Source organism: Crotalus tigris, unplaced genomic scaffold, assembly GCF_016545835.1.
Source record: "Crotalus tigris isolate CLP2741 ecotype Arizona unplaced genomic scaffold, ASM1654583v1 scf7180000018064.1731613, whole genome shotgun sequence".
Classification (NCBI taxonomy): Eukaryota; Metazoa; Chordata; class Lepidosauria; order Squamata; family Viperidae; genus Crotalus; species Crotalus tigris.
The window spans coordinates 1,621,609-1,634,508 of NW_024096804.1; the positions used below are offsets into that span (position 1 = coordinate 1,621,609).

General features: G+C 35.4%; 1 protein-coding gene across 5 annotated transcripts in view; it reads right to left on the minus strand.

Annotated features, from left to right (window-relative positions):
- Positions 1 to 12,900, minus strand: part of RASGRP1 (RAS guanyl releasing protein 1) — a 52,957-nt gene that overhangs the window by 24,944 nt on the left and 15,113 nt on the right. For 3 of the 5 annotated variants that reach the window (XM_039347334.1, XM_039347336.1, XM_039347335.1), the window contains exons 3-4: positions 2,996 to 3,101; positions 1,109 to 1,168 (exon numbers count right to left, since the gene is read on the minus strand). In XM_039347334.1, the coding sequence (XP_039203268.1) occupies positions 1,109 to 1,168; positions 2,996 to 3,101 (166 nt within the window). Of the gene's footprint in view, positions 1 to 1,108; positions 1,180 to 2,995; positions 3,102 to 12,900 lie in introns of all 5 variants that reach the window. The other 2 variants (XM_039347337.1, XM_039347338.1) reach the window with 1 other exon arrangement.

Here is a 12,900-nt window from a genome sequence, read left to right on the forward strand (position 1 = left end):
AATAGGTAATACACTCATGAATGCAGTTTTATAGTCAACTGACAGATCTCAAACATTCCCACTAAACATCACCCTATGCCAGGGGTCTTCAAACTCGGCCCTTTTATGACTCATGGACTTCAACTCCCAGAATTCCTCAGCCAGTCCATCAGTCATAAAAGGGCCAAGTTTGAAGACCTCCTTGGAATCCACATCTTCACAAGGGATAGAGGCTCTTTGTCATGTAGATATAAAATGTTACTCTGGCCTCTCCCTGAAGATACCTGGGCAAAAAATAAATAGATTTGATTTCTACTTATGACTAAAGAAAACTGCATCTTAAGTTTCTGTTCACTTTTCCTTGCATATATTATCATTTATTTGTTAGTCACAATGTAATATCTGGCATTTTCAGTTTTAGCAGTGTTTCCTCAAATTCCTTCTTAATTTGTGGTTGCTTCAGACTTTTGAGTTCTACATCTACTTCTGGGAAATATTCCCTTTTGAAGTTAAATATATGACTGAATTGCACTTCCTGAGCAATTTTCTCTTTGTACATATATTTAATTAAAAATATTGTGATCAGCATTTCAAAAGAATTAACAACTCAAATCATGCACCTAAAATATGGTTAGATATTAGGTTAAGGTTACAACATGACCACTCTCCATTTCTTACAGTATTATCTTATGGAGGTTTTCTCAAAATTTGTCTCTACCAATTTTAGTGGGGCTCATTCCCAGTACCAGTTACGTATGCTTAAAATTATATTTGTGACAATCTAAAGCATAATATGCCAAGACTATGAGCATATCTAGCTATATGTGCAGAAATAAACAAACAAACAAAAGAAAGATGGCCCTGGGATATTCACAAAAAGAATTCACAATAGCAAAATTATATGTCAGTTAAATATGTAAGTATGTCATTGTCGCAGTTTTGCTCATTTGCACAAAAATGTCAATACACAAACTTGCAAGCTCAAATAAAATGATATAAATTACTTGATTGATGATTTGCAAAATGACTGTAGTATGCAAATTATATGAATCGCCACAGAAATCTAGTCCATTACATGCAAAAGCTATTGCACTGAGATCCAATAAACTTATAAAAAATGTGTTCTCACCTCACAAGATAACATATCTTACAGCAGAGCAAAGAATTATTTTCCAAGGCACCCATATATGTAGGTATATGCTAAGGAAAATATGTTAAAACACAAGAAAAATAAGAAATTAAATGCCATATTAATAATGAAAATATACAATTTTAATTAGAACAGAAAATGTTTTATGTTAGGGGGTTATTCACAAATATCTGTCAAATGTGGAAGTATATAATTTGCAGAGATTTATATCATTTGCATCATTATATCATTATGCAAGCTATGCATGTTGCATCATTCCCACCAAGATATTATTACAAAAATTAAGTACATTCTTTCAGAACTTTAGTCCCTTGTATGCCTATTCCTGAGATCTAGAAGAAAATTATACAAAGCAATTTGGACTATTAAACAGAAAAGAAAAACCAATTAAAAATCAGATATTTGGGTGGGGGGGAATAACCATACGTATATATGCCACTGGGACAGCAACTCGGCCTTCTAAGTGTCTGAAGAGCTATAAGACGTTTTCTTATTATGCTGAGACATCACCAAAAGAAACATTTTCATTCTTTTTTCTGGCCAGGGGTATTAGCTTGAAAAGGTTAGATGAGAGAGGAAGAATACCCACAGGTAAACTTCCATTTTCAAACCTAACTGAAAATCTGAAAAAGGCCTCAAATTTGCTAAAATTCGGCAATTCTGCCACCAAATTAAATGATACAATCAGGGAAGGCTACAAAATGGTTCTGATGATCACATGAACTCCAAGTGCCAATTTCTGGTTAGATAAACACGACTATTCCTCTAACTTAGATAACTTTTGCATGTTTATTTGAAGTGGGGATGCCCCTCCAGATAAGTAAGGTTTTTTCCAACTATATACTTATTTTTTTGCAGGACTAATTCTCTTTATAATTGAAAAACAATAAGATCCACATACAGAATCATATAGGAAAAATGGAAAAGCTTACAAGAGCCCTACACCAGGTGATTAAAGTCCAGAAATAAAAAGTACCTAATTACAGTTTTAGAAAACAGTGTCAGTGTTTCTACAGCTATACAGACTGAATCTTATCAGGTACATGTAATGTTAGCTTGCACCAAGGGTTCTCAATATACCTGCTAGGGAAAAAAAAACCAGAATAATCAGTTCTCTATTTCTAATCAGCTGTGAAGGTCAGTTTTTTTCTTATGTATTTTCATAAATAGAGATCCCTTGTTATGTGTTCCTACCTAACCCAACATTCATTTTTTGTAACTAAATATGTTTTTATTTTGATTGGAAAAATAGTTTGTATTTAACCTGTAGTTTAATTTCAAAAATATTACAAAGGACTAGCTGCTTGATATATTAAAACTCTACAAGAGGGAATAAGCCAATCAAATATAAGAAAATTGAAATTAAACAGAGGTTGTGAATAAAATTCACAACAAATTCTGTGGGGCAAATTAATATAAGCAGAAACTGAAAACAGTGCAAAATAGTTTGGCAAATGTAAGAGGAATAGTAACTTTTCATTTTGAGACAGACAAAACCTGCTCAGAGAAGACTTTAAGAATACATTTCCAAGTAATACAAGGTCGGGGAGAGGAGAGAAATAGAAACACAGACATACAACAGCCAAAACATTTTAATAGTATCAAAATTTAGTCTATACAGCCATTACTGTTATTACTAACTGAAGCTCAGATTTTTCAAAATAATAGATTGAAATAAGATCAAGAATATTTAAGAGATCTGATTTAGTTAATTAAATATATAAAAATAATATAGAGATTTTTACACACGTACTATTTCTAATCTAAAGAAAAATATTTTGTTGGAATATTATTTTCAAATCATTGTGTTGTCACAGCTTTATATCACCAATTAAGGTATTAATTGAAAAAAATATAAAAGGATATAGATCAATTAGTTTTCGCAGTATTTCAGAGGAAGAGATGATAAGTCGATGCATGGTTAAAATTACTGACAGGAGCTGGTAATTTTTACACAAGTTTCCATCTGCATCTGAAAATATTAAGCAGCTCGGTGTTAGTTAGAATATTGAGCTTTAACATAAAATGGAGCCAAAATAAAAATGGAATCAAGTATATTTTCTGATACATGCATAACCCCCCCTAAGAAATGTTATAAAAATGGATTTCCTCTACTGTTTTGTGAGATTTTTTTTTTGCTTCTCAATCTAACCAAAAGCCATAAAATCTCCAGTAAATTTCTGATCCAAATACCAACCAATTCTGATTCTGCTTAGCTTCAGAAATTAGCCCATATCGGCAGAATGTTGCTTCCTACTAAGGCACCGCTGACTTATCCCCTCTTCTAACTTGTTTTGCTTGTTTTGTGTGTTTGTGTGCATGCAATTTCTTTTCTTGGCTAAGGTAGATCTGCAAGAATACACATAATAGCGTAGCAAGAATATATTGCGGAAAAGAAATTGAAAGAATACAGGGACCCCAGGGATCCTGATAATTAGAGATAAACTAATTATATTGTGTGATTTTTTTAAAAAGGTATTTATTGGAAACGGTTTCATAAAATCTAACTTGTATGACAATATAGAACTATACTTTTGCCCTACTTTGAAATCCATGTAATGAACATAATTAGTTAAGAAGTAAAGAATAATCAACAACTCTCTGATGAAGGCACTGATGTTACCTGGTTGGATAATGAAACATCTGTAAACAAACAACCAAGCTCAGAAAGCACCAAGAATTCAACCAATTCAACCCTGAGTTATATATATATTAACTTCTAGTACAACAACTCTCTTTCAAAATTCAACTGTGGGCAGTCACAAGGCAGAGAAACTAGTCCTTGACTTTTTTATACTCATCTTAATCATTTACTTTCAAGAGTTTCCATTCATATGCTAATCAAATAAATGTGTTGTAACAGCAATGATTTTTAGAAGAGGGCATTTGTTGTCATAGTTATTATTCACTCAACTGAACAAACTCTTCAAGAAAATTTAGCTAGTTTCTAAAATTATTTGAAAAAAGGCATAACACCTCCTTTCCCACAAAACACCTAAGTACTAAAAAAAAGACACACATTTCTTTACAAGATGCATCAACATGAATATTTTTTTTTAGTATTACCACTAAAAGCAAGACTTATATTTAAGTATTAATGGCCACTTACAACTCTGGTTTGCAGATAAAGAGTGCAACTCATACAGTGCCTAAGATAGATTGTTAGTTTGGAGTAAAATTGGAAGTTTCTTTGATAGAAACATCAATAAAACTGGATAAAATATAATAAATGTGACCACTAAATGATATTCCGCCAGTAACAACAGATATTAATATCAAATAATATCATGAAATATAGCCTCTGTGTGGAGAAACTCAATTATATGCTAAATAAATCATGGGAGTCTAACATATTTTGGTACTTTGAATGAAGAGTGTTGAACTTAGGCTTGCTTTCTATAGCCAATCAGTCACTGGTTATATTGGACTACTATGCATCTCTTAGCTTAATCTAATTCATAAAAATAAAACAACACAATTACATCTTACTCAGTAGCTTGGAAAAGGTATAAATAAAACCCCAAAGAAAATTGTATAATTAACAAAAGCCATTCTGAAATATCCTGAGAAACCAATCAAGAAGAAAACCAAAATAGAACCAAGGAGAAATTTCCTGAGAGTTAGAACACTTAATCACTGGAATGTTTCGCCTTCAGATGTTGTGGGTGCTTCAACACGGGAGGTTTTTAAGAAGAGTTTGGACAGCTATTTGTCTGAAATGTTATAGGCCTTTCTGCTTGATCAAGGGATTGGAGTAGAAGACCTCCAAGGTTTCTAGTAAGTTCTAGTAAATTTCTAGTAAAACCTCACCTGGAATATTGCAGCCAATTTTGGTCACCATATCACAAAAATATGGAGGCTAAAGCATATAAGGAATGGCTGCTGGAATTGGGTATGTCTAGTTTAATGAAGAGAAGGATGACGGGGGACATGATAGCAGTATTCCAGTATCTCAGGGGCTGCCACAAAGAAGAGGGAGTGAAGCTATTTTCTAAGGTGCCTGAAGGCAGGACAAGAAGGAACTAATCAAGGAGAGAAGCAATCTAGAACTAAGGAGAAACTTCCTGACAGTTAGAACAATTAACCAGTGGAACAACCTGCCTCCAGAAGTGGTGAATGCTCCAACACTAGAGGTTTTTAAGAAGAGACTGGACAGTCATTTGTCTGAAATGGTATAGGGTTTCCGTGCCTGAGCAGGGGGTTGGACCAGATGACCTCCAAGGTCCCTTCCAATTTTATTATTATTATTATTATTAAAAAGATGTTGAGGATTTGGAAAAAGTTCAGAGAAGAACAACTAAGATGATCAAAGGCCTGGAGACTAAAACATACGAAGAACAGCTACAGGACTTGGGTTTGGCTAGAAGAAATAGGGGAGACATGATAGCCGTGTTCCAGTATCTGAGGGGCTGCCACAAAGCAGAGGGGGGCAGGTTGTTCACCATAGCACCAGAGAGAAGGATGAGAAACAATGGTTGGAAACTGATCAAAGAGAGAAGCAACCTGGAATTAAGGAGAAACCTCCTGACAGTGGGGACAATCAACCAGTGTGGAACAGCTTACCCTCAGAAATCATGGGCACTCCATCACTGGAGATTTTTAAGAAGAGACTAGACATTCACCTATCTCAGATAGTATAGATTCTCCTGCTTGAGCAGAGGGCTGGACTAGAAGACCTCCAAGGTCCCTTCCAGCTCTATTCTATTCTTTCAACTCTGTTATTCTGTTATATTATAAGCAAAACTGATAAGCAAAATAGCTATGCAGTCTTTGTTCAGCAAATATTTCAGACCAGTGATAATTTTTAAGGCATTTGGCTAGAATACTAGATAAGAGGTATTATTATACAGTTTTGGATGCATCTGCCAGATTTCTCTAGCAACAATCAGGATTGGGAAAACAAAAACAAAGACCAAGTCTCTTGGAGCTTTTCAGAAAAGATTATAAGATTACAAGAATGTCAACCAAAGTTGCTTTCAACTTTGAACTTTATATATAAGCAATTCATAGCAATTAACGTCTTGCTACTTTATTCTGTGTAGAGTGTAGTAGGGAGATATATACATAATCATATAGGAAAAATGAAAAAAAGTGATTAAAATCATATTCCATGAGCTATAAGAGTTAGACTGATTTGAAGATATGTGTCCTAGATTAATTATTTAAAACTACTTCTAGTATAATGGGCATGGGTTCTCCAACAAGAGTTCTACAGAAAGAAAGTTTGTCAGTAACACTTTTTAGTCAGGTTGACTTAAAATGATCTCTAAGAACCAGTAGAGCTATATTCATTTGGAAGAAAGTTAACTTTAGTTAAAAAATAAATAAATAAATAATTGAATATCTTCTATGTAGCATTCACGGGGATCAAGCCCATCTCTAAATATAAAGCAGCCTTCTTAATGTACCTTCTACAGGTACTCCTAATTCAGCAACTATAATTAGAACCAGCAATTCAGTTGTTAAAGAAGTAGTCACTAAGTGAAAAAACTACAACTGCTTTTATGATCTTACTTCAGCTTTTCCTTGCTTTACAGACTTGCAAAAGTTATAAATGCACGAATTGGTTGTAAAGTTACTTTTTAATCATTGCTGTAATTATGAATGGTCGTTAAATAAGGCAATTGTTGAATGACGACAACTTCACTTGTATCTTGCAACTTCAATGATAACTTTAATAAACGTAGAGTAGACAATTTAAAGGATATCAAACTTTCTAAAAATTCAGATTTTGATACCATGGAGAAGCTGGGAAATTACTTTGACTATGAAGACCTTGCAAGCTGCAAGGATAAAGTGAGCTCCCTTTGAATGGAAAAAAAATATCAAGATAGCTAAAAAAACTATACTGAGAATTACCTGCTAGATACAAATGGTCTATGAATTAATTCCAGAAAAAGGAAAAATTGGGCAAGGGGAAAGATGCCAGAAGGTTCTGATCAAAACTAATCAGCTCACTCTTAATATATATTATGCATCTTTATGAAAACACAACACAAAATCAATTCAATAAAATTAGCTCAGAACCCACAAACAAATAATACCATCCAAACAATCAGTGTAATATATTAAAGCAATATAACCAAAACAACCAATACAACAACAATACATTTCAAACAATGCTCTGAGATAAAAATGTCTGTGTAGGGAATGGGGTAAATAGATAATTATTTGAACGAACGACTAAATAAGGAAACAACCAGACCATGCACTAACTCACAGAGCAATTAAAACTATGCTTAAGTTTCTTTAAAAGCTATCACATTTACAAGGAAATAAACCAGGAACCTGGTTTTAGAACTGTAGGATTTATTCCCTAAAGGCCTGGAGATAGCAACATTTAGCAAGGATGTAAATGAAGGCCAGAGGAATATAAAAAACAAACAATACTGAAAGGAAAAATAAGGGCAAACAGACATTGAAAAGTCTGAGGGAATGTCCTTGACTTAAGTTCATCTTCATTTGGGTAAATACAGTAATAAATAAGAACTACTGAGATTCCTAGCTTCTATTGATATTATTCAGCAACAGAGGACATTTGGGGAAAGTAGATTATAAGGGTTTCACCTAAGTCTTCATCAATGTATTTGCAAAGCAACTGGGACAAAATTATTTGAAAACTAGAAAGAGACGGAGAATTTAAAAAAAAAAACCACTGAAATATATGTAGCATCCAAGACTACGTAATGGGTAACTATCAGTGGTGGGATTCAGCTTGTTCGTACCAGTATGGCAGAACTGGTAGCTAATTTTTTGTTGTCCAGGCCCAGAATGGACTTCCGGAAGCGGCATCCACACAGAGAACCGGTTGTTCACATATTTGAATCCCACCACTGGTAACTATTTATAAATCTTTTATTATATCACCAACTATAGTCAAAGCTTGAATTATTTCCAATTACAGAATCCAGTTTTACCCATAAATTTTCATGCAGAAGTTATGTACTGTATCCACGGTAACATTAGAAAAATACTATGAACATTTTATTTTATTTTTTCATTATTAAAAGTATTTCACGGTAATTTGTTTCAAAATTCATTTGAACTGAACTCAGTCTTAGCAAGCAAAGTCAGTACCACTATATATCCCACTGAGTGAGATCCCCACTGAGGGAATGTTAAAATAAGTAATATTCAAGAAATATTGTACTTTGCATTAAGGACATGCTTTAAAATGTGGAGCAGTTAAAATATTTTAGAAATAAACAGTGCATTATAAAAAAAATTAAGTTTTATTAAAAATAGTGCTTTTCTGTTTATATTAACATATATATTAACATATATAAACATGATTTCCCAGGGCTCTTCTTTACAGCTGCTTTGCCATGCTTTCTTCTTTTCTCAGACATGTGAAGAAAAAAATGTGGTTTAAATCACCCTACCTTCACAGTATGCCATTAAAGCATAAAGCATATACGAAGTGGCTGCTGTTCAACATGTGCTGTATTTACACACATTTCACACATACTATGTGTACAATTTTTCCCCACATCACCACGGAATATATGCAGGTTCTATCCAATCAGTTTTTTCTATTTTTAAGGAGTATTAACCTAATGACTATTAGATACTGTATCAGGCAAAAAATATTTCTCTCTTAACTGCAACATAGTGATCATTTAGATTACAGATAGTCCTCATTTAACATCCCCTCATTCAGCACTTATGACCGGTACTTGTAGCTGCAGCCATTGCAGCATGCTTCTGGTCATTGATCACAATTTCGGAGTTCAGCAATCTGCTCGCAATTATGACAATGCAACATCCTGCGATCACATGATCAACTTTTGAAACCTTCAGTGCCGGCTATCAAAAAAAACAAGACAATGCGGAAGCTGGTAGGAGGTCACAAATGGTAATTGTGTGACTGAGATACTCCAACCGAATGGGATTTGCCTAACAGCAGCAACTGTCAGAACAAGTCAGCATGGTCACATGATTTTGCTTAGCAACAGTGGTTTTCACTCCAACTACTATCAGTAAATAAGCAGACAATAAGCAGCCCAAGAGATTTGGGGATTGGAGTTCAAGAAAGTAATTTTGAAGTATGAGTGAAACATATTCGGGGCTATTTTTGGTTTGTTTTTTGTACATTCAAGTCAGTATCCTTGCAAATCCTTCAGTTTTCTAGGCAAGATTTTTGGAAGTGGTTTGCCACTGCCACCTTCTTAAGGTTGAGTGAGAATGACTGGCCCAAGCCACCCAACTAGCTTTATGCCAAAAAAATGGGACTAGAACTCATGCATATCTAGCCTGCTGTCTTAACCACTATGCCAAACTGGCTCTCTACTCTTGGGATACATCCACCTAATTTTCCTAAAATGTATTGATTGACTGGGCAATTTATTAACCACTGACAGCAGTGAGTTTTTCTCTCTAGGCAGCTCTCTAATAATGATCTGGTTTGTGCAGTTGATATATGTAGCTCTAGATAAATTATGGAAGAGTCTGGGTTTGAGAAATTATTTACTGATTTTTGTATTAAATCAATGTGATACTAATTAGTGGAGTTGATCTGCTTTATGCTTGTAGTTACAATGAGATAATTACTCATACGCTGTCCTTAAATTCTAGGTAGAGTTTAAAATTACTAAATAGATATGCATGTCAGACCAGTTTATAAAATGTTTGGCAGACTGCACTTTAGAAGTCCTCCTTCATCTTTAGTTTGACTGCTGAATCACTCTGCAATCAATACTTTGTACTAGCTATGTTGGTTTAGTACATGGGTCTTCAAACTTGGCCCTTTTATGACTTGTGGACTTCAACTCCCAGAATTCCTCAGCCAGTGCCTGGCTGAGGAATTCTGGGAGTTGAAGTCCACAAATCATAAAAGGGCCAAGTTTGAAGACCCCTGGTTTAGTATATCCTTATACTTCAAAACAATAATCTATTTTTAATTTTTATTCTTATTACCTATTACTAAATACTTATTACTTATTATTATTCTTATTATTTAAACTTATTACTAAAAGAAATGAGGCATTGGCACTTGAAGAGCTCTCCTTTCTTCTAAAAGATGAAGACTATTTGATTTCAACAGAATACAATCTCTGGTGAAGGAGATGTATAAGCTCTGCAAATGTAGAAATCATACTTGATACCCAATTTTAACACAGTACTTTATGGATACAAAATAAAATAATATAAACATTACAAGCTGGTGAAATAAGTTTCCAAATAATACTTTACAGCTAATTTCTTTCCTTGGAAATATAGTTTTTGGTGGCAAGATGTGTAGGCTCTTACACTAGAGGATCCTCAACTATTTAGCTCAATACTCCCAACACTTGAAATTCTCTAGTTATATATTTTAAATGATATTTATTAGACTTCTAGATAGATATAAAGAAAAACTCTCATGATGTTTCTCATTCAGCTAGTAATTAGGCCCATACCTATTTAGCTTAAATAGTGAACAGCACTTTGTACCTTCAAGGTTATTTTCTGGAAAATTCTGTGTTTTTATATGGCACTTACTTAAGGAAGGAATTAAAATGTAGATTACAAAATATTCCAATACACAGATAAAGCCTATTATCTGTGCCATGCCACTACCTGTCATAATGTTTGTAGTGAATAATACTGGTACAAAGACCTGTGGTGGTCCCGAAGTTCCTCTCCGGGGTCTAAAAAATAAAAATTATATTGAAGATATGTCCAAATGATGTCACTGTTCTCATTATCAGTTTTTTTTTTAAAATGTAGACTTTTTTCATGAAACATTTTATCAATGTTAATACTGTTATTTTTACATATTCAATAAATGTCTCACAAACGTGTAATTTTTAACTTTGAATATGGCAAATATATATATATATATGTTTGGTTATTCGGGTTTTCTCCCACATAAAATTGGAAGTGTCTTGGTGACATTTCGACAAAGTCCCATTCGTCATCTTCAGGCTGGTGCTTTCAGCTTCTTGCTTCTAGGAGCAATGTGTGGTCGTATCTGTTTCTTCCCTTTAACTGCCAGTGGGGGTATGAACTGATTGGATGGGAGCTTGGCTGTGTTCTAATTAGGTGGAGGTGTGCTCTGATTGGCTAGGAGCTTGGCTGTGCTCTGATTGGCTGGGGGGTTGGCTGTGCTCTGATTGGATGGGGGAGTGTTTTATTTGGGTGGGGGCTTTGTTGTTCTCAGATTAGTCTTAGTTGCAGGGGGATTAGAGATTGTGAACTGCATTGCTGTTGTTTGGCTTCGCGTTCCTGGTCGTGCCTCATCTTCATGGTGGGTGTCAGTTTGCTTCATGTATGGATTGGAGGGGTTTAAATTGGCTAATGATGCAGCTGTGGTCTGGCTTCTGGTTTGTGGTCGTGTTTCGTCATCGGTGTGGCTTTGGGTTTATTTTTTGCGTGGATGTGTGGTGGTGACTCCTGTGTGGTTTTCGTGAGTGTGGGCCTGGTGTCATTCTTTGTGTTAGGGACTCATTTGTCAATGAGGGCGGGTTTCCAAATGGCTGGTAGGCGGGAGGTATCATCTTGTTTAATTCATGCTGTGTGGGCGTTTTTCTATCTCGATGGATTCTCTAATTATTCTGTTATTAAAGTGTTCAGTTTTGGCGATAGTTCTGGTTTTTTTAAAGTCAATTTCATGTCCTGTGACTTTAAGGTGTTGGACCAGGGAAGAAGTTGGTTCCTCTTTTTTGACTGAGTTCTTATGTTCTTCAATGCGTGCACTTATTCTTCTGTTGGTTTGTCCAATGTATGTGGTGGGACAAGCGGTGCATGGGATTTCATATACTCCTTGATTTTCTAACTCAACAGAAGAATAAATGCACGCATTGAAGAACATAAGAACTCAGTCAAAAAAGAGGAACCAACTTCTTCCCTGGTCCAACACCTTAAAGTCACAGGACATGAAATTGACTTTAAAAAGACCAGAACTATCGCCAAAACTGAACACTTTAATAACAGAATAATTAGAGAAGCCATCGAGATAGAAAAACGCCCACACAGCATGAATAAACGAGATCATATCTCCCACCTACCAGCCATTTGGAAACTTGCCCTCATTGACAAACGAGTCCCTAACACAAAGAATGACACCAGACCCACACTCACGAAAACCACACAGGATGTCACCACCACACATCCACGCAAAAAGCAAACCCAAAGCCACACCAATGATGAGGCACAACCACAAACCAGAAGCCAGACCACAGCTGCATTATTAGCCACTTTAAACCCCTCCAATCCAAACATGAAACAAACTGACACCCACCATGAAGATGAGGCACGACCACAAACGTGAAGCCAAACAACAGCAATGCAGTTCACCATCTCTAATCCCCCTGCATCTAAAGACTAACCCGAGCACAACAAAGCCCCCACCCAAACAGAACACTCCCCCTTCCAATCAGAGCACAGCCAACCCCCCAGCCAATCAGAGCACAGCCAAGCCCCTAGCCAATCAGAGCACACCTCCACCCAATCAGAACACAGCTAAGCTCCCATCCAATCAGTTCATACTCCCACTGGCAGTTAAAACGAAGAAACAGCTACGACCACACATTGCTCCTAGAAGCAAGAAGCTGAAAGCACCAGCCTGAAGATGACGAATGGGACTTCGTCAAAACATCACCAAGACACTTCCAATTTTACGTGGGAGAAAACCCGAATAACCAAAGACCTACATACAAACACCCGCGAAAACCTCAGAAAACAAATATGTATGTATGTATGTATGTATGTATGTATGTATGTATGTAAAACCCTATAAATAAAAGCTCCTTTTTAAAAGTGGGAGAGCAGTCCTGAGAGAAACACTGATT